At 36.8% G+C, this 24,218-nt stretch overlaps 1 protein-coding gene across 1 annotated transcript in view; it reads right to left on the minus strand.

Annotated features, from left to right (window-relative positions):
- VWA8 (von Willebrand factor A domain containing 8) overlaps positions 1-24,218 on the minus strand; it is a 329,596-nt gene that overhangs the window by 264,743 nt on the left and 40,635 nt on the right. Inside the window, exons 4-9 of the mRNA XM_032873943.1 lie at positions 21,264-21,374; positions 10,049-10,216; positions 5,748-5,912; positions 5,377-5,426; positions 3,931-4,039; positions 1,729-1,833 (exon numbers count right to left, since the gene is read on the minus strand). Of these exons, the coding sequence (XP_032729834.1) occupies positions 1,729-1,833; positions 3,931-4,039; positions 5,377-5,426; positions 5,748-5,912; positions 10,049-10,216; positions 21,264-21,374 (708 nt within the window). The remainder of the gene's footprint in view (positions 1-1,728; positions 1,834-3,930; positions 4,040-5,376; positions 5,427-5,747; positions 5,913-10,048; positions 10,217-21,263; positions 21,375-24,218) is intronic.

Below are 24,218 nucleotides of genomic sequence, written 5' to 3' on the forward strand. Positions count from 1 at the left end.
CTGGACAATTCTAAAGAATACAGGACTACTTTCATTATATACCTCAGCCTAGGTCTATACCATACTTTCTAATGGCCAAATTCACATCATGAATCCTTATCCAGAATATCCCTGAAATGAGGCTGAGCTCTCCTCACCTCACGCTCAGGAGGGACACAATGTCCATCTGTCCCACCTGGTCAAGTTGGCATTTACCATAAAAATTCTCATTTTCTTGTTTTGTACTCAACTGAGTATTTTTGTAGGAGATATTCTTACATTATATCAATATCCTATACTTTTGGGGGAAGATATTTATTTATTTATTTATTATTTGAAGAGCAGGAGAGAGAATGTGAGTGTGTGCATGGACGTGTGCGCGTGGTGGTCAGGGAGAAAATCTCAAGCAGATGCCTGTTGAGTGTGGAGCCCACCATGGCGCTCACTCTCATGACCCTGAGCCAAAATCAAGACTCAGATGTTTAACTGACTAAGCCGCCCAAGCACCCCAATATCCTATCCTTCACAGAACCTCCACCCACTAGCTTTAAAACCTTTGATGACCTTCTGCCTAAATCAACTACCATACTGATGGTTGCCAAATGGTGATTTTTCTGTTTATGTAATTCCTTCTGCATTTATTCAAGAGATTTTTCTTCTCCCCCTTGTATTTATATATTCATTTATATCAATATGAACTTGAAGATTCCTATTCTGTTCAATGGCTTATAATCAACCGTTATCACTGTTTATTTTGATACTTATGGGAGCCACTTCAAGCTGGTTCTTCTGTAACTCTGGCACATCAGCATCATTTGGTAGACATTTCCTTACTTTCTGGCACAGTAAGATGATCCCAGTTCATTTCATTGTGTACTTCCCCTGTGCTGATTCTGAACCAGCCCTACTTCCTAGGAGTCCTGATTACTTTTAGTTTAGGAAGTGTGGTATTTAGAAACCAATGTCTCAGCAATTGGCATGATCACTGCCACTGGATCATCAGTTTTTAGGCCTTCGTAGAGGAGAGAACTAGAAAGTATAGGTCTGCATTCACATATACACACACTATCTGTATCTATTACTCTGTTTATATATATTGAAAAAAAATGAGTTCATTCTAATTTCTCCAATTCCAATCTAACACCTCAGCAGCCTTTCTTTCCTTCTCCCTTTTTATGTTTATAAATTATTTTTCCAACAGTAAGTAACACAGCTCTCATAATCCTCAATATATTGACCCATCTGCTCAATTGATTTACTTATTTGTTCGATGTAGTCAACATCCCAACCACACCAGTCACCTCTGTACATGCTTCACTATCACTGGCCTGCCAGAGCCTCCATGCCTAGAAAAAAATGAGAGGGAAAAGCAAGGGAAAGGAAGAAAGATGGAAAGAAGAAAATAGGAAAGGGGGGAAGTGAGAAATGGGAAGACAGGAACAGAAGGGATGAAAAGAGACATGGAAAAGGAAAGGAAAGCGAAGCAGATACTTACTTTTTTTTTTTAATTTAAATTCAAGGTAGTTAAAATATAAGATACTTACTTCTTTTTAAAGATTTTATTTATTTGTCAGAGAGAGACATAGAGAGCATGCATCAGCAGGGGGAGCTGTAGGCAGAGGGAGAAACAGGCTCCCTGCCAAGCAAGCAGCCTGATGTGGGACTAAATCCCAGGACCCTGGGATCATGACCTGACCCGAAGGCTGACACTTAACTAACTGAGCCACCCAGGTGTCCCAAGATACTTACTTTTAAAACACCTTCCACAGCCATCTTCCCTTCGTGTCCTAGTAAAATAGTGTATGGGTAAAGCCACTGGATTGCATGTTTGATTGACATCATAGGAAAGGAATCCTATTAGGAGCAAAAATACATAGGAATGAGGAACATCTAAAACAATCACAGAAAATTTATCTGAAATGCATATGACATTGAAATTGACTTATAAATAATAACAATAGGTTTCTCATATTTTCTAGAAGTCTATAAAAGTAAATATTCATTACTTCCTCTTCTCTTCCTGTTCCACACCCTTTCCCTGGGTAAGCTCGTCCACTCCTACCTCGCAGTTGCTATCTATCTGTTAATGGCTCTCATGTCTCTGTCTCTGATCCTGACTACTTTCCTGAGCTATAGACTTGAACTCTCAATTACCCAGACAGGATTCTAGATATCCCATTGACTCCCATTCAGCATATCTGAAACTAAATGTCAACACATTTCCCTACCATACTCATCCCAAAGTACCTTCTCCTTTACTTTTATTCCTAATCTGAGTTACTCTCATACACAAATGTACTTACCCTCACAGTTATAAATTACAAGATAGAAGGTTTTTATTACTCTCAAAACTTTCCCCCAAATCAAACTGCTTTCTCAATTCCGTTCATTCTATTTTCAGAAGTCTACTAAAAGGGACAACTAGAGAAATTTTGGTATAAGTGGTCTATCAGACGATATTATAGAACTACTGTTAACATGCCGAGGGGTGTGATTAATGGTTCTGGTTATGGAGAATGTCCTACTTCTTACAAGGAGCACACTGAAGTACATAAGAATACTGACCACGGTTTCCTTTCAAATGGTTCAGAAAAAAAGAGAGATGGCAATTAAATGTGGCAATATGCTAAAAACTAGTGACTCTAGTTGAAGGGATTATGGGTGTTTATTTTACTATTTGTGAACTTTTTTTTAAGATTTGGGAATTGTCAAAGTAAAAAGTTCCAAGCAAAAACAAAAAGAACAAAATGTAGGAGATATGATAAATAGGAGGAGAAAACCTGTTCTAAATATATAGAGCGGTATAAACAATACCTGTGAAACCTACTCAGTCTCAGGATATATAAACAAAGAGCAACAATAGTTTAGAAATAAATCTCTTGGATTTATTTTTATTTTATTTTATTACTATATATTATTATATATTACTATTATTATTTTATTTTATTTTATTTTTATTTTAGGATCCCTACTACCTGGGATTATGCTCTCCTTAGCAAAATCTCTCACTGATGGTTACGGTTTCCCCCTTATGCCACCATGCTCTCCCCATCCCTCCTCCCTGCCAGCAGAGGTATCTTCCTCCAATATATAACTGATTACTATACACCTCACCTACTTCATAATATCTAATGGGCCCCTTCTTCCCCACTACAAAATCCAGACAAGTGCACTCACCATGCAAACACTTCACACGAAAGCTCTAACCTCTCTCTTCACCATACATGCCTGTTCTCAGCATTCTTCAAAAGTAACAAGCCCTTTTGTGATTCAACAGCTTTGTACGAGCTGTTCCCCCTGCATGGAGGCCATTTCCACCACTCCTGACACTACAGTCATGACCTCTTCGAAAACGTAGTGGACAATGTCTATGCTCCACCAAAGCCCTCAGATCTGTTTTTATCCTTTCTAAGCCTCTCACCTTTCCCTTCCAACAGCCAGCAGCGGCAGGGCTATTAAAGAAGACTACCCTTGAAGTCCTGAAACCAGCTCTGCTCCAGGCCAAGAGAGCAGCTAGTGCCTGGGAATCAGTGTCCCTTGCGACCAGCAATGACTGCTGGTGCCCAAGTGTGAACGCCCCAGCCCCCTGCCTCAGTGGGGCAGGTGGAGGCAAAGCTTACCTGCAACATGCCTCTCCCAGCTCTTCATGCCTCTTCAGGCTAAGTCCTCCCTCCCTCTGTGGACTTTTCCCTGAGCTGCACATCTGCCTGCTCCCCCCCACCACCCCCAATAAAGCTGGAAGCTCTTCAAGTGCTCAAAACATGCAGCTGGGCTCTGTACAGCTTACTGTGCTGCAGCCAAGTAAGCTCAGGTCTTGTAATATTTATAAAATACAACAAGACAAACTGAAGTGGTCAATCCCCAAGGATTAACTTTTAAATGTACTTTTTGCCACAAAGTATACACATCATTAATTTGGGTATACATATCATTAATTTATTTTATACATACCAGGATTTGAACTGCAGCTGGTAAACTATCTAAAGGAAAATCTGGAAGTCCAAGAGTAGAAGATTCTTGGGAACAGAGAGTGGTAGCAAAGGACAGGAGCTGAGAAATTCTAGGGGAGAAAAATTAAGTGATGTTAGGGGCACCTGGGTGGCTCAGTGGGTTAAAGCCTCTGCCTTTGGCTCAGGTCATGATCCCAGGGTCCTGGGATCCAGCCCTGCTCCGGGGCTCTCTGCTCAGCAGGGAGCCTGCTTTTCACACCGCTCCCTCTGCCTGCCTCTCTGCCTACTTGTGATCTCTGCCTGTCAAATAAATAAATAAAATCTTTAAAAAAAAAAATTTAAGTGATGTTAAATGTTATCCTAATAGCTTGAATATATAAAATGTATTCATTTTTAAAATATGAAACAGCTGAGCCAACTTAATTAATCTAAAAGATGACACTTACTATTAAATTCTCAAGAAACAACGGCTTCATATTATAATATTCCATTTAAAACTCGGAAGATGGGGTTCCTAGGTGGCTCAGCCAGTTGAGTGCCTGCCTTCAGCTTGGGTCACAGAGCCCGGCCTCAAGTCTGCTTCTCCCTCTCCAACTCTGCCACTCTCTTGCTCTCTCTCAAATAAATAAATAAAATCTTTTAAAAAATAAATAAATAAAACTCAGAAGCTGATTAAATATAGATATATTTCTTTTTTTTAAGATTTTTAAAAAAATTTATTTATTTGAGAGAGAGAGCAAGTGAGCACAAGTTGGGGGGAGGTCGGGGGAGAGGCAAAGGGAGAGGGGAAAAGCAGACTCCCCACTGAGCAGGGAGCCCAACATGGGGCTTGATCCCAGGACCCTGAAATCATGACCTGAGCCAAAGGCAGATGCTTAACTGGCTGGGCCACCCAGGAGTCCCCAGATATATTTCTAAAATATGACAATACGTGAGACTTTCCACAACCTGGCCCACATTTATCCTGCCAGCCTCCCTTCCCACCCTTCTCAATGCAAACCTGAATTCTAGCCACGAGGAACTTTTTATAGCCTCAAGAACAAGGCATACACTCTCATACCCCATGCTTTAAAAATAACTTCTTAGAATTCCTTAATTCCAATCTTTATCTGGCAAAAGTGTATTTATTCATCTCAAATGCTGATGCCTTTTTGAAATTATGACCCCTACTATACAATATTAAACTAATACATTCCCATATCTTTAAACTCTACCATATCTTGAATTTCTTGCCTTCAAGGATCATGTCTTATTAATTTTATCATTTGCATTTACAGCAACCACTAAAAAATTCTTCAAAGAATATTTATTGAATGGATGAATTAATCAATTCATCAATGGACAAAATAAATAAATTTGATGTTAAGTGTCCAGATATTTATATAAATGTGTGTGTGCACATGTATGTGTATCTGTGTATGTGTGTATGTGTAGCTAAAATACTTACTTCTCAGCAGAAACATTGGCTCCAACTGAATACAGCAGTTTAAGTTGGTCCTAAAATAACATAGAAACATATCAAATCAATAAGGAATGTAACAGACTAAAGGGAAACTTTTATAGGCACACTTCAAACTTTAAGTAGACACTAAGTAATAGTAAAAAAAATAATGTCATTTTCTAAAAGTTAGCCTTTTTTAATCGATCAGATAGATAACGCCACAATAATTTTTTCCCTAGTTTCCAGAGATTTTCTTTACTCTCTTTTTCTCTCCATTAACTACTAAGAGGGACATAAAAACATAGTAACATTTTTATAGTAACCAAATGGAAATAGAAAATCTGTTTAAGAAATAAATTATCCTTGTTCATACTTACCTTAAAGGGTAGATAATAAATATCTCTGGCCTGAAATCGAGAACGGAGAGGGGGGTCTAATGGATTCCCAGAGTACTTAGGCACTGGCAAGCCCAAAGCAATGACGCGGAAGTTTTCACTAACCCGAACAATCTTCCAAGCATCCAATTCTGTTTTGGTATGATCCTGAAAGAAGATCCAAACTTATAGCATAAATGATGCAGATTACAACTGCAAGAACTGCCAGGCTTAGGAATTTAGGCCCTGATTGCTGAGTAAATTGTATTTGGGAACCAAATACAAGCTTCAAAACCAAACCTTCAAGGAAGGAAGCAAAGTGAAATCAGGATCAGGGTGCCAGGAAGGCTCACACCATGAAGGCTGGCGTTGAACAGAGAAGCAGCTAACAGTCAAGGAACAAAGGCAACGTGAGTCGTCAGATCTCCAAGCTGTGGTCATTAACTCAGAGAAACTGAGTGAGGAGGCCACTCTGAGTAGAGAGTGCCCATGGACCTCAAAGAGACAACCATGTTTATGGGTCTATTTCTGCCAAGATACATTCATAGTAACAACTACCATGTATTGAAAACTCATTACATGTAAGTACTTTCAATGAATTTTGCTCACTTAACTTTTATCAGAATGCAAATAAATATTTAATTCATTTTTAAGGATGAACAAACTGATGTTCAAAGGAATTCTATAACTTGCCCATGGTCCTACAACTTGCATCTGGTGGAGTTGAGACTGGAAACAGTACAGGGTCTGGGGTTACAAACCCTGGCTCTAGCACTTGGTGTAAACATGACCAAGGGCATGTTATTATGCCCTCTGACCCTCAGCTTTGTCATCGATAAAGTGGGAATAGTATCACCAACATTACTGTGCCTAATGGGAAAACTAAAGACAACAGTGTATGCGAAAGCAACTGGTCCACAGTAGGCACTTGTTATCTCATTCCTTCTCTCTCTGCTTGACCCAAACAATGGCTCTTCACTGTCCTCAGCTGTATAGCTTACAAAGCTTATGTGAACGTGTACGCCCTCAGCTTTCAGCATAACCGCAGGGGATGCAACCCATATAACTGTGTACAAGCTCTTCACGCGACACTCAAGGACTTTCCTGGCTCAAGTCATATCCTATTCTCTCGGTCCCAGTAAGCACTGCACACCCAGCCCTCAGCCTGCCTTCCCTGACCCCATGCTCCGCCACATCTCACAACCGTGGCTCTCCAGACACATCATGCTGCTTGACCAACGCTGCTCCACTTGCCTGAAACACCCTTTCCACTTTGCACAGCATAAACACAGGCATCATTTCAAGCTTAGCACAAACAACATCACTCTCTAATCCCTCCCTCCATCAGAACCAGTTTTGTACCTCTCCCCTGTATCCTATGCAAGGATCTGACTTCTGTACAATACCACTTCATGCTGTAGCCAAGCTCTTGAGAGGACTTATGATCTCTTAAACGTAATAGGACAAATGTCTGTTGACTGACTGCATGAAATCATTTAAAAATATAATGAATGATTATTTCAAGCATAACCAAAATCATGACCCCACTTTCATCAACAGACTACAGAGATACTATATCACCATGCACCAGAAGACAAGAGTCAGCATCTAGCCCTGCCTGAGAAACCAAGAGCATCATCTTCAGACAGCTGAATATTTTTCTTTCCCACTTACCCAAAAAAGATCATCAAGCTATAAATAGAATTTATACAAACTGATTGTATCTGTTTCCACAATAATGAAATCCTGTTACAATCACCTCTCTGAAACCATTAAAATTTTGAAGTATTCAAATTTAGTATATTGAATCTAACTAGAAATAAATAGGACTTAAATTATGGTACCGAAATCCTCTTATCATATAAATTGTCTTAAGGTGATGGTGTTTTGTGAAGGGATCTTGCCTATCTTCTCTGAGGTTCTTATGAGACAGATTCTATGAATATAGAAACAATATTTACCAATGAAAATTAAGCATGTATACTGATACTTACATTGGGAAAAAACAATGTAGTACTTCCTTCTCAATAACAAACACTCCTTGTATACTAAAACTCTTCGATTAGCAATAATCTTGCCTCAGATAAACCTCAATCGCTACGATACTGCCACTGTGCAAAGCTTAAAACTCTTTTGACCCCATATTTCAAATTCTTAACCAAAGTAATAGGTTCAATAACTTTGCATAAAATTCTAACACAAATAAAGAATATATCAAACTTCTAATTGTGAAGTAAACACCACACTTAAAAAAAATGATCCCATATCTCAGTATTCTTTTCTAAATCATTTACTAAAAATGCCAAATAACTAAATAATGATATAGGAGCCAATAATAGTTCTTTCATAATTTGAAAGTATCTAATGAGAAAATGTTCTGCCTAACACTGACCTACTTTAAAAATAATAAATATAAATTATATTCTTATATTTATTTAAATTCGTATCTTTATAATATTAATTGAAATGTAAAGTAAATTTAAATACATGACTAATAAACATATCTTTCATTTCAGTAAATTAATTCTAACAATATGAATGAATTTTTTTCTTACTGATTAAACCCTCAATTATCCTCTTCTAATTACATTAGTATGATGTCATCTTCAGATAGTTCCAAAACAAGACAACTATATCTCATGGTGAAAACACCATCTAGAGACTCCTATAAACAGTAAAGAAACAGACTGCTAAAAGGGTAGCAGGACAAGTTTCTGAGAAAACAGACTCACACGGCAGGAATCAGAAAGAGCTATTTCTGGTCCTACCAGCCATGGAGCTGATCAGTTCAATCAGACCCTCTGGTGTCAACAACTCTTATTTATTGCCTAGTGTGTCCTGGGCTTTCATCAGCTGTATCGAGAAGAAAGGAGACACAGATTCTGCTCTTGAGCAATTTGTAACCTACTTGGGGCAGTAAAATTCGCATCCATGTATCTCTACCACACAAGTGTCAGAGAGACTGAATCCTAGAATGCAGAGGCAGAGCCATCAACCCCCGAACTCTGGGTTAGCCGGAGAGCTCCAGTACAGCACAGATGGTGCTGAATGGGTAAGGGTTGTCTTCTCGTCCTTTTGTGACATTACATGAACACCTTCCCCAAAGCCTCCGAAGGGCCCCACACTCTCTTCCTATCAACTTGCATCACAGCATTTAAAAATTTTATTGCACTGATTCATTCATTCAACAAATAGTCACTGAGCAGCCACTAATTGCCAGGCACTGCTCTAAGAGCTTGAGATAATACTGGCGACAAAAATCCCTGGTAGCGAAAGTTGTAATCTAGCAGAGGGAGGCAGTGAATAAACTAAAAACAGCAAGGAAATAATTCCTGTAGGATGTTAGAAGACTAAGGAAAAAATAGAGCAGAATCAGGGAGCGTGAGGGCAGAGGGGACACTGCAATGTCAAATTGGTGGGTGAGAGCAGGCTTCATTGAGAACATAACACTGGACCAAAGACTTGAAGGGGTACAGAAGGAAGCCAGACAGGTATCTGGGAGAAAATTATTCTGAAGAGCAAAGTGACTTGCAAAGCACTAGGAGAATGCCTTCCCGGTGGGTTTAAGGTACAGTAAAGACAATGCTATCAGCTGGAGTGGAATAAACAAGGACAGCAGGACATAGAGCTAAAGAGGCAGGAAGAGCCCAGATCAGACAAGATCTATTTTGCACTGGAAGGCCTTTGGGTTTTAGAGTGAGGAGAGGGTTTAGAACAGTTTTAATCTGCCCCATGTTTTAAAGTGGACCTGGACCACTGCAGGGCAGCCGGAATGGAAATGAGGGTTGTTAGGGGTTTCTTAGAACAACTCAGGCATCAGATCCAGGCAGCTTGGACCGTCATGGTATCTTTTAAATATCTTTCATTTCCGTCAGTATCTACTGGATTTTGACCTTCTGGAGGCCAGGAACTACACTCAGTTCAGCTTTGTCTTGCCCGCACCATCTAGAAGCCATTAGACTTCTGGTACATGGTTGTTGGGGGACAGAGAAGAAGATAGGAAAGGAGGGAGAAAAAGAAGAAAGAATTAAAAGGAGGGGGAAAAAAGAGAAACAAATAGTTACTACATAGGCCAAAAAAATAAATAAATTAATTAAAAAACAGTAAAAAAATCTGGGAGGTCTTCTAATAGGATCTGCAAACTGAAAAACTTGTCAAACTGCGAACTCATGAGCTAAGCAGTGTGCCACAGATGCGAGCCGCCTGAACGCTGTCCTCAGGCCCACACAAGCATGTCTCACCACAAACGGCACCTCCTACAGCTCAGGAGCCAAGACAAAGGAGCTGGATTTTTCTGTTCTTACTTGGAGAAGTTTGTCGTAACGCTCTGAAGACATCAGAAAGCGTCCATCCTCAAGCTGCATCTCCCTATTTTCCAGCAAGTTGTTCAAAACGGGCAGAACATTCCTCTCCGCCTTTTCCAGGCCTTCCAAAACAAGGGTTCTGCCTTCTGTGGCTGCACGGACTGCACACTATTTCCAAGAGACAAAAGCAATATGAGAATATGGAAGATGCCAGAGCATGGCTTAATTTTACTTGTAATGCAAGTAAGTGAAGAAGTAAGAGATAAGTGAATAATGCAACCACAGATGATCAGTACCTTCACAGTCTAGTTTTACTAGGCAGTAGAATTTGTTGTATGCCTGTTCAGGAAAAGAATGCTGGTAACATACATAACAAAGACCAAGTAAATACACTTAATATAAAAAGAATTTTTCAGATTAAGAAAATAATATCACTATGATATGCAAATGAGCATAATAAAATATTTTCCATTTCACTGGTTAACAAAGAGCTGCAAGGTAAAACAATATATTTTTAGAACTTCAAATTAGCAGAGATTAAAAAAGAATAGTAATACTCGGTGTTGGTAAGGTTAAGACGAAACTGGCACTTTTCATTCCCGATTGGTCTATGTGCAAAATGACAATGTTATGGAGAATAACTGGCAAGGTATTTTTAAAAATTTAAATGGTTATGTTCATTAATCCAGCAATTCTATTTCAAGGAATTTTTCTTAAGGGAATAGTCAGGAAAACATAGATGGAAAGATTTATAATTACGAAAAAAAACCAAAAAAACAAAAAACCCCCACAAAAACCCAAAAACAAAAACAAAAAAACCCCAAATGCCAATCTAGAAGACCGTCAAAATAGACCATAATAAATGAGTGTGATGGATTACTACACAGCTATCAGAAATAATGTTACAGCTCTATCTCTACTAGGACTATGCCATTTCTTACCTGATTACTAAACCCTAAGTAAATATGCTTCTTGTTTTAAGAACCTTGTTATAAAAAGTACTTAATTCATGAGTCCATGGGATGGGTTGGGGAAGACAATGACAATGCTCTAGAGATGGGACATTGGCTTCTTCCAGCAGTTGTATTACAAATCTGTGATAAAACATGAGGAAAAGCCACTACAAATTGACATTGGTCAACCTCAGCTGAATCATCATTATTACTTAGAAAATACTTTATTCATTTCTTATAGAAATTATTGTCAAGCCAAGCTTCCAGTCCTTTTCATTTCTTTCTATGATGTACTTTACCATGATGATTTAAGTCATCAGAATTGTGATTCCATGGCTTTCCTTAACTCTATCACATAATCCCTCTGTGTCTTCCCTACTCTTATTTCTGTCTTTGACAATCTCCAAGGCCAGCCCTTTCCACCTTGAGCTTAGAGGCATCCACTCTCACCTTTTCTAAAATCTTCCATCAACCACCTCTTAACTGAACTTTTAACTTCCTTCTCTTCTACAAACGTGTCTGCACTTCATGAAAACCTATAGTCTCCTAATACCTCTCAACATCATCTATTTGTCTTCAAGTCCCATGAGGAATAGTCCCATACACACCACCTCTACTAAGCCTCCATCACTCTTATTTTACTAAAACTGCTCACTTGCAAGCACCAAAAAAAGAAGGCATTTTCTTACTCTTCATGTTCTCCTTTCCTCCCACCTTCTTCCCTTGATCCTCTCTTGTGCTTCATGCTCTATCTTAAGATATTTACCAAGTAGGTTTTCCCTCTGGCTTTCCTCAACCCTTCCTGTGACTCCTGCCCTCTAAAAAAAAAAAAAAAAAAAAAAAAAAAACAAAAAAAAAACAAGAGCAAGCATTCCCTAAGGTTCTGCCCTTACCCTTTCCCTTCCTCTTCCCTCATTTGTTATTTCATTAGCAAAGCTCTAACATGCTCCCATAAATCCTCACTGGTTCACTGAGTAGCCATTATATGACAGGTGCTATGTTATATGCTACATTAAGTAAACAGCAATAACAATAGATAACATTTTTTAAATTTTCTTTATCTCCTCTTTCTTGAGAAACATAGTATGTGATCCCAACCTTCCTCCTGATCTCCATGCTCCCATTTCCAAATATCTTTAAACATCTCCATAGACGTGTTCAAACTCAACATGCTGAATCAAATATGACTTCTAAACCAGGCCCTCTACCTGGTGGCAATTTCAATTAAAGTCTCATTGAGGGTGCCTGGGTGGCTCGGTTGGTTAAGTGTCTGCCTTCAGCTCAGGTTATGATCCCAGGGTCCTGGGCTCCCTGGAGTGGGGAGCCTTTTTTTCCCTTTCCCACTCCCCCCTCTTGCACTCTCTTTCTTGCACTCACTCACCCTGTCAAATAAATACATAAAAATCTTTAAAATAAATAAGTAAGTAAAATCTCATTGATTCTCCTGCCACCCAAAATTCAGTACTTCTAATTCCTTAAACAACGCAAGTGTAACCTCTAAATAGTTTATGCGTTCATCTGCACTGTACCTTCTCAATGGGAGCCTTCCTTCACTCCCTGTTCATTTTACTGAAGAGTCAATTGGAACAGGCACCATATCTCCGTATCTCTCATACTCTGTTGTGCTCAAGATAATCCTATTTTACTTGCTGGAAGTTAGAGACTGAATCATGCCATCTGAAAACTCTATCTCAACAATGAGATCTATGATTATGCAACTTACTTCAACTTTATGAAGAATATTATTTTTTAAAATCCCCCTAAACTTTTTTCATATTAATTATTTATTTATACACCATTTGAGTGGCAATGAGTGGATGCTTTATAGTGCAAATGGATCCAAAGATAAGAAAAAAGAGGATTATAAATTTATGAGTGGTATATATGTATTTTTTGAGTGGTATATATTTTTTATATGAAAAAGACTGAAAAGGAAAAAATCATACACAAAGGATCACCCAAGATTTTTAACTTTCTTCCCAACTTGCCCTTTGGATATGTGGTTATAGACTCGGTACATACACGTGAATTAAAAATTTTAAATGCAGGCAAGAGTACTGGCTAAAAGGAGAAAACCTTAAAAAGATACTTTTTAGTAACTAAATCTGAATCACTGAGTTTATAGAAATAATACTAGTTACTAATCCGCATCATCTTGTTTCCTGATTGTTCCTTAAAGTCTATAAAAGTATGAAACTATAAAGTATGAAAATAATTTAATCAGTACTGTCAAACTTTAGTAATGCAATCTCATCACCTTTGTAAAGAAGAATGTTTAAAAAAAAAACAAAACTACATACCAAATCCATTAAGTAATCGAATATATCAACATATTGTACCATGTGGTGAGTCTCAGACTTAACTGGACATGCTGGAGAAAAATTAATTGTTACAGGTTTTGTGCCCAACAGAGGCTCAAACAGCCCACCCTGTCTGCATCGATGCCCTTTTTGCCCTCCGTCTGCTCAGCACATGAGTGTAGAGCCACAATGCTCAAGTTCTCCTTGTTCTTCCATGTGCCTGTTTCATCTCCCCAGCAAGATTCTCAGGTTCAAGGGGTGAGAACCCTGCCTTTTATGTCATCCTGGTGCAAAACTGGCTCACAGAAGGCTTTTGGTGTTTATGGAATAAAAATGTAACCTCTCAGTTAAAAGATGCTGTTATGTAAGTTTAGGAAGGATTTTTATATGAAGGATAATAGTTATGTATGCCCACACTTGTTAGGAGAACAGAACAAATTTAACCGTCAGCATGAATGACTTAAGCTACGTAGTTCAAAAATTTTCTATGTGGATTTTTGAATAAAGAAATGGTGGTATAATTTTTCTCCTGAAATCTTAAAAAAAGGGGCAATGCATACATATTTTATGTAGAATGAATACTTGTGATAATTACTCAAAGCAGAAATTACATCAACCATAAGGATCCTTTCCTGCCCTTCAAGCTATAGAATTACCAGAGACCTAATTTTCTCAAATAGAAATCAGAAAAAATGCAGCAAGATCTTTCTGGACAAACCATATCAGTTTTAACAATCCAACATGTAGGCATGACAGGTTTCAAGATAAAGGAGGCTGCATGACCTAAAAATCAAAAACCATCTAAGCCTCTGTTCTAGATTTGCTTCTGATTTGATAAAAGACCTTAGGCAAACAATTAATCTGGAGGACTGTGTCCTCATTTACTAAATGAGAATATCCTCAAGGGGTATTGTACATTGTTACTATCTATGAAAGAAAGCAGTACTGGAAATTAAATTTAAAGTTATCAGACCTAATTAAAATAGAAATTATTACTGATAAAACCACAATTTAATGAAAACAGATTCCCAAAAGCTTCAAGTGACTCAGAATGGCTACAGTTTAACAGCACTGAGGAAGCCAAACAAAAACAAAAATAATTAAACTTTAAGTTCTTTATTTTAAAATATGAGAATAGGATCAGATGGATTTTTCAGTGCTCTACCACTTACCTGCAATGGGCAATATAGGCTAGTCACTTTACCTCTCTGAGCTTCCATTTCTTTCTTAAGCCACACCATTTATGGTGCTTATCTCACAGATTGTGGTGAAGATTAACCAAGATAACCTCTGGCTCAAGTAAACCTGTACAAAATGATTAGCTGTTGTACTGTTAATACTCTCATCCTTGTAGTCATGGTGGCCGTCATCATCATCATCATCATCGTCGTCGTTCTTTCAGGGAAATAGATATGATACAAAGAATACAAACTTTGGAACTGGACAGATCCTGGTTCAAATCCCACCTCTCCTGTTTAGCAGTTGTATGACCATGGCCCTCTAAGACTCAGTTACTTTACCTATAAGATGGGGAAGTCATCGCCATCCTAAGGATGTTTTGAGGATTAGATGCACTCATATAAGGTACCTAGCACAACAGAGGTCTCAATAAAAGTTGTTACTATGTCTTGATTTTTAAATTAATTTCAGTATAGTTAACCTACGGTGTTATATTATGTGCCCTGATTTTTCAAACAAATTATATAAAACTGTCAAACAGTTAACATTATATGAGTACACAAGAGTTGGCCTAAGCAAGATGGCAATATGGTAAGGAGCCAAGGCTTGAGTTCCGACTAACACAGAGGCCAGAATAAACAGAGAGCCCTTCTCCAACTGTCCAAGTGACAATTAGAAATTATTATAACAATACGGCTGTAAAGGGTCTGGTGCAAGTAACAAGTAATTTAGCCACTCTCAACAGCCTTGTTTCTAGGTGATGCTTTCCAAATTCCAAATACTTAATTCAGCAACAAACTTCTGAAATACAACTTTGTTATTTTAACAGTGGTTACATGTAGAAAGTAGCTTCAGCATCCACAAATAGGATTAAGTTTACAAGGAACTGTTTTTCCTTATTTTGACAAAATAGAAATCTTATTTTCTGATCAACAGCACTGTTATTCAACTTATTAGGAGTTGCTTTTGATGACCTCTACTATTTAAGCAGCGCATTAAAAAAAAGATTAATCCTTTTTTTTTCTATTAATAAGAGAGAATCAAGAATAATCCCAAACAGGGGCAAGTGGGTGGCTCATGGAATTAAACATCAGCCCTTGGCTCAGGTCATAATCTCAGAGTCCTGGGAACCCCCCCCCCCCGGGGGGGGGGGGGGGGTCCCCTGCTCAGCAGGGAGTCTGCTTCTCTCTCTCCCTCCTTTTCCACCCCAGCTTGTGTGTACTCTTTCTCTCTCTCAAATAAATAAATAAAATCTTAAAAAAAAAAAAAAAAGAAATAACCCCAAACAGAAAAGAAGACATTAAAATACTATATAATTGTTTAAAGTGCATTTTTATGCTTAACATTAAATATGTACCTCATACATTATGGAACTGGAGAGAATTGTGTCAAATGTATCAACAAGATTCTAAGGTGCAAAGAGTTCCTGGCTTAGGAAAAGTTAAAGAAAATCATTTTACTTTCCCCATCCTGGCTTTCTACTCCCCAAATTATCTTCATTGTCTCCTCTCAGTAAGACATTAAAACCGAAATGTTATTTATTTGTAGCTTAGTTAATTTATATTGGTTCATACTTGAGTAATGCAAGCAATTTTCTATTGATTTAAAGTCTTCCACTCCAGCTCTTTGGAGTCACATGGCAATAAACAGAATTAATAAAGAGAATGTCAACAAATAAGGGGGGGAAAGTACATTAATAGGATTTTAAAGGGTTAGAATAACAATGATTTAGATTTTTTTCAGGTTATTTTATCTTCTGAGGCAAAGGACAGGTCATGTGGTAGCAAAATATCTTTAACTCTCCTTATGTCTCCATGGGTGTCAAAATACCAATCATATAAATTTTCTTATTTCTCTTCTTTAACCAATTCTTTTTTAAAAGATTAATCCGTAACCCGCTTAGCAAGGTAATTATATAAAAAGTACTTAAAATACTTAAATTAACTCTACATGAACAAATGGATAAGTTTTGGCAAATATTTACATATAAAGCATAGTATAAATTTCAACATTTTCTTAACAGACTATAACTTACTTCATCGGTACCCTTCTTTTCTATATCCACTCAATTCATTGACATCTTATAGGAACAATAGCCAATAAATGTATTAGAAACACTCAGCCTGCTTAGTAATTTTTTAATGTAAATTAAAGCCTATTAATTTGGCAAAGTACATACAAATAAATACCCAGTGCTGACAAGAATCCATGAGGCAATCACGCATAGTGCACTGACTTAAGTGTGAGTTGGAACACCTTTTCTGAAAAGCAATTTGGCAATACATATAATTCTTGAATTATTCTTGAAAATGTCTAGACTGCTCCAAAAATGAACAGTATTTAAAAAAAAAAACACAAAAAAAAACCTCTATGATGACAGGAATTTGTTTCTTTTGCTGTCATTCCAGAGAGTGCCTGACATGTAACAGTCATTTTGGTGAATATTTAAGAAATTCTCTCTATATAGTATATGTATACACACACATATATCTATAAAAGCATTTATGACATCAATACACATGTATCTATAAAGAGCATTTATAATATTATTAATCAGAAAGAAAATACAAATTCCCTACTATAGAATTACTAACCTAATTCTAACCTTCAAGAGTACAGTTCAGTTTAACCTCTGACTTTATGATCAATCATCCTTAATCTCGTGTGAATGAAGATAAGTGAAAAGGTTGATAGTCATGACCCTCAACTTGGAATTGGGGGTTTTGCCAAGGTTTCCAGCTGAAGAGTCAATTAGTAATTACTTGAACATTAGTCACATGTGCATGCATCAGGCACACTGAACAACCCAAACTTTCTCTCCCAGGACCCACCAGATGGCCACAGGCATTTTTTCACCCATCTTGGCCTATCTAGGTTAGAGCCATCACCTTCTGGTTAATGAAGATACTGCCTCTCCCTTGATCTCAGACACCAAATTAAGAATGTTTATTATTCTTATTGTTCTGTTATTATGGTTAAGAATATTAAACATGTTAAAGAAATTTCCAAATAAAATAAAGACCTTTCAGTCTAACAACATATGACCAGCTGGTAATTACCTGACAACTTCATCTATCTAGAACTCAGATGGGATTTATTCCTTCTGATCACTCAAAATAGATGTCAAAAAGATAAATACCTTTTCCATTGGTCTGCCCCCTCATCTTATCCAGGACCTTTTTATTGTTAATTTACTTAAAATTTTAACAGGACTGATTATCCGAAGGAGAAACCTATCATCAAATAAAAGGGCCAATTATCTTCCAGACAGTTTTTAGGTGCCAGAGATAAGAAAGTTACATTCTGGTAGGAAATGCAGACAATAAACATGGAAACACAGATATATTAGGTAAATTTACGTAGTGACAGGTACTCTAAGGATCACATTGTGTAATATGACAGCACTGTATTGTGTAAGGAGTGCGGGCATCATCAGTGATTACTAAAATGTTCTGAGAATTTATAATCTGAATGATGAGGAGGCAGGAATATATAGATCTGGGAGAAGATTATACCAGACAGCGGAAATATTAAATACAAAGGTTCTGAGGCTGGAAAGCATTCAATCTATTTTTAAGAAAACAAGGCCATGAAGCAGGAGCCTAGAAAGCAAGGAAAAGAGGGAAAGGAGCTGAGGTAGACAAGATTAGGTCCTGAAAAGTACTTTGGCCACATTAAAGGGTTCAGATTTTATTTTGGGTGTAATAGGATTGCATGGGTGTAAGCAAGGAACTGTTAGATCTGATTATGAACAAATAATAAAGAATATTAAGAGACAGAAGAAAAAATATGAAACTCAGATATAATCTCAACAAATAGTCTGAAGTAACTTAGGAAAAGGACCAATGTTCCTATGCCACAATTATAGGCTTGGAAGATGTCTGTGGATTACATCCCAAATAACGGATGTTCATCATAAAAAGTAGGAGTTGCCAAGAAAACATAAAGTGTAAGATATTACCATACACTTATAATAGCACTTTAAATATTTTATGAACTATAAAATACATATCATCCAGAACTATGCTTTTTAAAATGGCAGGCACAGTATAATATTACACAGTGTTATCTAAATAATTTATGTTTCAAGAAATAAAAAGTTTTAAGGTTCCTTTAAACAATAAACATATAAAAGTCCATTTTCTCTTCTTCACTATTTGCATTACAACAATCAATCCAGATATAAAATTCATTCAAACTATGTTTTTAAATCCACACTCTACCAAACACCCAGTTCTTTCAGTGTCATTAAATCTGTTCCCATCTGGGCGCCTGTGTGATTCAGTCCATTAAGTGTCTGCCCTCAGCTCAGGTCATGATCCCAAGGTCCTTGCCCTGGGCTTCTTGCTCAGAGGGGAGCCTGCTTCTCCCTCTCCCCCTCTCCGTTTGTGCTCTCTCTATCTTTGTCAAATAAATAATTAAAATCTTTTAAATAAACAAATGCATAGATAAATCAATCAATCTGTTCCCATCTCCTCTCCACTACTTCGGCTGTAGTCTCGGTTTTCTATGCTCTCTCCAGCTCCTTACTCTTGGCCTCCCTAGATTCAGAAAAGAAGCAGGCATTGTAAAAGTGTATTTTTTTTCCACATGTAATTACAAATAACGTACAAAGTGAACCATGGCACTAGGTGAATAAAACAGATTTCTTCAAAATGTACTTCTGGGCTTCATCCACAAAGGATTACTTTTTAATTGGAAATGTGAACTCAGATTTTCTCACTACATGATGCTAAGTATGATCACCATCCTTTAAGGGGGAGACTGCCAAATCTCCCCAACTTAAGTATATTTTTCCTTTTTGTAACTAATAATCTATAAGACAATGTGAATATCCAGGTCTCTAGAAATTCTTTCACTCAGTGGTTTTTTTACACTTATAGTAACTTGACCCTTGTATAACACATTTGAACTGAATCTGATCCACTTAAAATGCAGATTTGCAGATTCAATTTGATGAATTGAATTTGATCCACTTATATGCAGATTTTTTCATTATAGTATAGTACTATAAATGTTTTTTTGTGATGCTCTTAATAACGTTTTCTTTTTTTCTAACTTAGTTTATTGTAAGAATAGAGTATATAATACATATAATATCCAAAATCCATTTATCAACTGTTTGTTATTGGTAAGGCTTCCAGTCAACAGTAGGGTATTAAGTTTTGGAGGAACCAAAATTTATATGCAGGTTATTGACTGCTCAGGGGTCAGCAACCCTAACCCACTTATTGTTCAAGTGTTAAATGTATACTCTTTTAATTATAAATAATGTGCTCGTGAGGAAGCTTCAAATTTAGAGAACTATGAAAATTCCTTCCTCACCCCACCCCAGATGCAGGGTCACACTTCCACACAAGTAAGCTCTGTTAACTGATTCTTGTGTATACTTCTAGAAATTTCCAACATATACACAAACATTTACATTATTTCTTTTTTCCTTTTTACCACAAATAGGATCATATTACATACGCTGTCTTACAACGTCATTTTGATGCTTCATCCTAGACTTCTTTCCTATTATAACATTCTTTTTAATGGCTATAGAGAATTCTACTTACTGTTATTTATTTAACTAGTTTAACTAGTTTCCTTAAATTTTTTTTTTTTTTTTTTAGAGAGAGGGAGAGACAGAAAGAGACAGAGACGGGAGAGCGGCAAAGGCAGAGGGAGAGAGAGACTCTCAAGCAGACACGAGTGTGGAGACTGATGCGGGGCTTGATCTCACAACCCTGAGATCATGACCTGAGCCAAAATCAAGAGTCAGGAGATTAACCAACTGAGCCACCCAGGCGCCCCTCCTAAGTATAATTACAGTTTTCACTTACAGTTTTATATATCAAACAATGCTACAATAAATACTGTTGCATACATAACTTTGCATATTTTATATGAATAACATTTGGAAGAAAAATTGCCAGAAACATAACTGCTGAGTCCAAATATACTTAATTTTTCTTTTGATAGATATTGCCACATTTTCTTTCAAAACTGCAATGCTGTTTCCTCATCCCTTTTTCCCCATCAACAATGGAAATTAGAAGATTCTTTAATCTTTAATAATATGAAAAGTCAAAGAAAAACAACGGCTCATTAACGTTTTAATTTTTATTTTTATAAACGAGAAAGCAAAGCATCTTGTTATGAATTTCCTGGACATTTGAAATCTTTCCTCTATGAGATGCTGAATTAAGACTTCTGTCATTTTTTCTATTAGGTATTCCTAATGAAGAACAATATTTAATATTTTAAGCTACACGTGTGAAGAAATGTCCAACAAGCTTCACTATAATATTGATAAAATATCATCTTAGTTGGTAATCTGCGCCTAAGAACCTACCTCTCCCCCAGAAAGGATGTAGTACCTGGAAGTATATACTTAATTTCACTATGCTTAATACACCTTTACCTACCTGACTTTTAGATGGAGAATACTTTCTAAGTGTGCTGGACAATTTCCTATATTAAAATCTCCTTAATTCCTTTTTAAAAATTCAAATTTCTATGTGCAAGTACTAGGAAGTAATTAAAAATTAAGAAATCAGCATACTGATCTTTAGGTAACATTTTAGAACCATTAATTCATCTACACTTTCTACTTAGTGCTAAACCAAGAAGGCATTTCCAAGAACAGGAAAACCAAAATTCTAAATTAAATCTGTCTAGAGAAGGCACAGTACATTATCTTCACTATCACATGAGCTAGCTCTATTCTACTTTAAAAATCAATTTTGCATAGACCTGGAATAAACAGTCATGTGTTGCAGTGTGATAAGAACTTGCCTGATCAATGTAAAAAGCTGTGCCTCCTCGGATCTCTCGACGCTGTTTGAGATCGGTTTCAGTGGTGTCCCTGGATAAGGCAATGTATTCAACTTCCCGTCTGGTCAGCTCCTATAGAGCAGAGAGTGAAATTGTCCCCAAATTAAATCCAATTCCCAACATATGCTTTGGAGCCAGTTATACGACAATGTTACTGCCCTAGAGAAGAGCATTGTAAATGTAATTCTGAATTAAATCCTTCTGAGTCTTAGCTTTGAGAAAAATGCAAAACATTGAATGTTAATGAAAAACATGCATGTACCTCTCCTCGGAGCTCTACTTTTGCTGCATCCAATAGTTCACTACTTAATAATTATTTACTTCTTAAGCAATAATAATCATAGTCAGGTCTTGTAAATCTTAGTATTTTTTATAGAATTCTTTTCAAATACCACGAGTAATAACTTGCTTAGTTTTTTCACAAATGATAGTCATTTCAGTAAGTAATGTTCACCTTTTTCTTAAAGGGCATCTACATTAATTAAGTCCATTAACCAATGTTTACCAACCGTATGTGATATGTTGGGTTCACACTTTACCAAGTGTGAAAATAAGGTAAGTATTAATACAAAGATGAACAGAAGAGGGAAAGAAAACAAACACAGCTCTTCAGGAAGGACAAGAAGAAGGATGAAAGGAGGAGAGGAAGGAGAGGGAAAATAGAATTCTTTCACAGAAAACATTTTGGTTTAAAGGGGAAACCATCCAGAATTCATTTCTTTTGGAATAATTTATGCATCCCTAATGTCATTTTGCCCTGCATGTGACAATTATGTACAAAAAGTTTTTAACATTATCCTTGGTTTTACAATATTGAGTTAAAAACAATGCTGCTCTCCAGTTAAATAAGGCATACAATATGTTGTTATTAAACAGGAAGAACAAATTAATTTACTGACGTATAAAGAAGAAAATTGAATGAGCATGCCATTCATGGTAAAAGAGGATAAGTCCATACAATAGGATTTTTTCCCCTCTGCCTTAACTCCATGTAATGCTGATAAAAATATAGTGTCATTTTCATTCTGTTTTTATAATATACGCCTGTTTCCATACACCCATAAATTCAAGTACGTATGAGAAGAAAACATTTTAAATAGAGAAAACACACATATAATGATGAAGATATGGTGATACCAAACAATATTTTTCTAAATAAGAATGAACTGCCGGTGAAAGCACACTTTTGGATTAAAGCGGCAACTCCTCTTGTTAGTGGATACCTCCTTCTTGCTTCTGGAAGACATCACTGGTACCATCATGTCGGGCTCATTGATTGGTTGAATGTGGTCACGGAAAAGCCTGTCAAAACTGGTTGACAAAGTCATACATACCTCTTATTGTTAATTTGTACCAGAGTAACACCCTGAACTGCCACACTGACAGCTCAGACCAGACAAGCACCAGCATCTGCTTCCCAGGGATGGTCTGAGCAAATTCATCAACAGTACCAGGAGCAGCAGATGGAGGAGGCAGCAGGGGTCTGTTGAGTTTTTTGGGAGCTATCATAAAACTCCTTCTACATGCATTAAATATAAAAGAGACGCAGCTATCAAATTATTTCTACTTCATTTCTTATTGGTTCAGCAGGCTTGCCCCAAAATCTCTGCCTGTAAAGTCTTCATCTACTCTGGATATTACTAAGCTTAGGATCTGATATCTAATGGCAACAGTACCCACTTGCAGAGTTTGCAAGGAAGTTTAGGCTAGTAAGCTTTCTTATGTGTATTTCCACATCCTAAAGCTGCCTCAGTTCTGTTTCATAATTTAAAGTTTGTGGGTTTTTTTAGAAATACAGGTTTCACACTTACAGACTTATATTGCATTTTGAACCAACAAGACTCCTGTAATCTCCCAGCCTTTTGTCATTCCACATTCCTAACAAGTTTCATGGTCTTGCCAGAAACAAAACCAAAGTAAGGTACTGTGGTCATTGTAATGAACCAGGTAGAATGGTTTCTCAGCAGCTGACTCAGCATTCCTAGATAAACCACTTTGCTTTGTTTATTAATAAAATAAGGCTAATACTACAATGACCCATTATATCTCACAAGCTGGTTCTAGGAACACATATAAAATATGAAAAATATGCGCTCAAAGAAGTTAGGTTCTGACTTGCCTATTGTATTTTTATCATCCTCATCCTATATGATTTTAGAAGTACCAAAATAAAACTACTACTAAAATAAAAGAGTACAGAAAGCATATTTCAATAGCACAGAAATCAATTCTTTAATATCAAGTAACACAAGGAAGCTGAAAACAAAGTTCTTCTCTTCATCCTAAAAAATACCTTCAGAACAACTTCATCTGATAGCATTCTTCCTCCCATCAATAGAACAATGCCTATTAAACCTGGCAAAGTAGAAAAATAGTCCTATACATTTTTTTTAAACTGTGTTGAGATTTTAATATTTCCATTCACTTTTTAACTATGCTCAGAGAACTACAAACATTTAAGAGAATAATAGATCAGAGAGAGGATTTGAAGTCTAGCTCCATCATTTACTAGCTGGATAAAGCTCAGTAAGCTAGTTTAATACAGAAAGCAAGTTTTAATAAACTCGTTTTCTCTATCTAAAGGGAAAAAAAGCATGTAACACATAAGAGCTATTTTACAAACTTGTGGCTTCCTTTGAAGACTATGCAACATCAAAAAGTCAAGAGAGTTATTTGGCATTTTAGAATGTGGATCTAAGATAAATATTCCCTGAATAATATAAAACTGGGCTTTGTTTTGTAATTTCAGAGTTTATGATCCTATCTGCCACTCATTGCCTGAATTTGAATTTCTTTTTTTTTTTTTAATAAACATATATTTTTATCCCCAGGGGTACAGGTCTGTGAATCGCCAGGTTTACACACTTTCCAGCACGCACTGAATTTCTTTTTTACCAGAAGTTGAGAACTTTCTAG

This window comes from Lontra canadensis, unplaced genomic scaffold (assembly GCF_010015895.1).
Source record: "Lontra canadensis isolate GAN:19392208 unplaced genomic scaffold, GSC_riverotter_1.0 scaffold51, whole genome shotgun sequence".
NCBI classification, from domain to species: Eukaryota; Metazoa; Chordata; class Mammalia; order Carnivora; family Mustelidae; genus Lontra; species Lontra canadensis.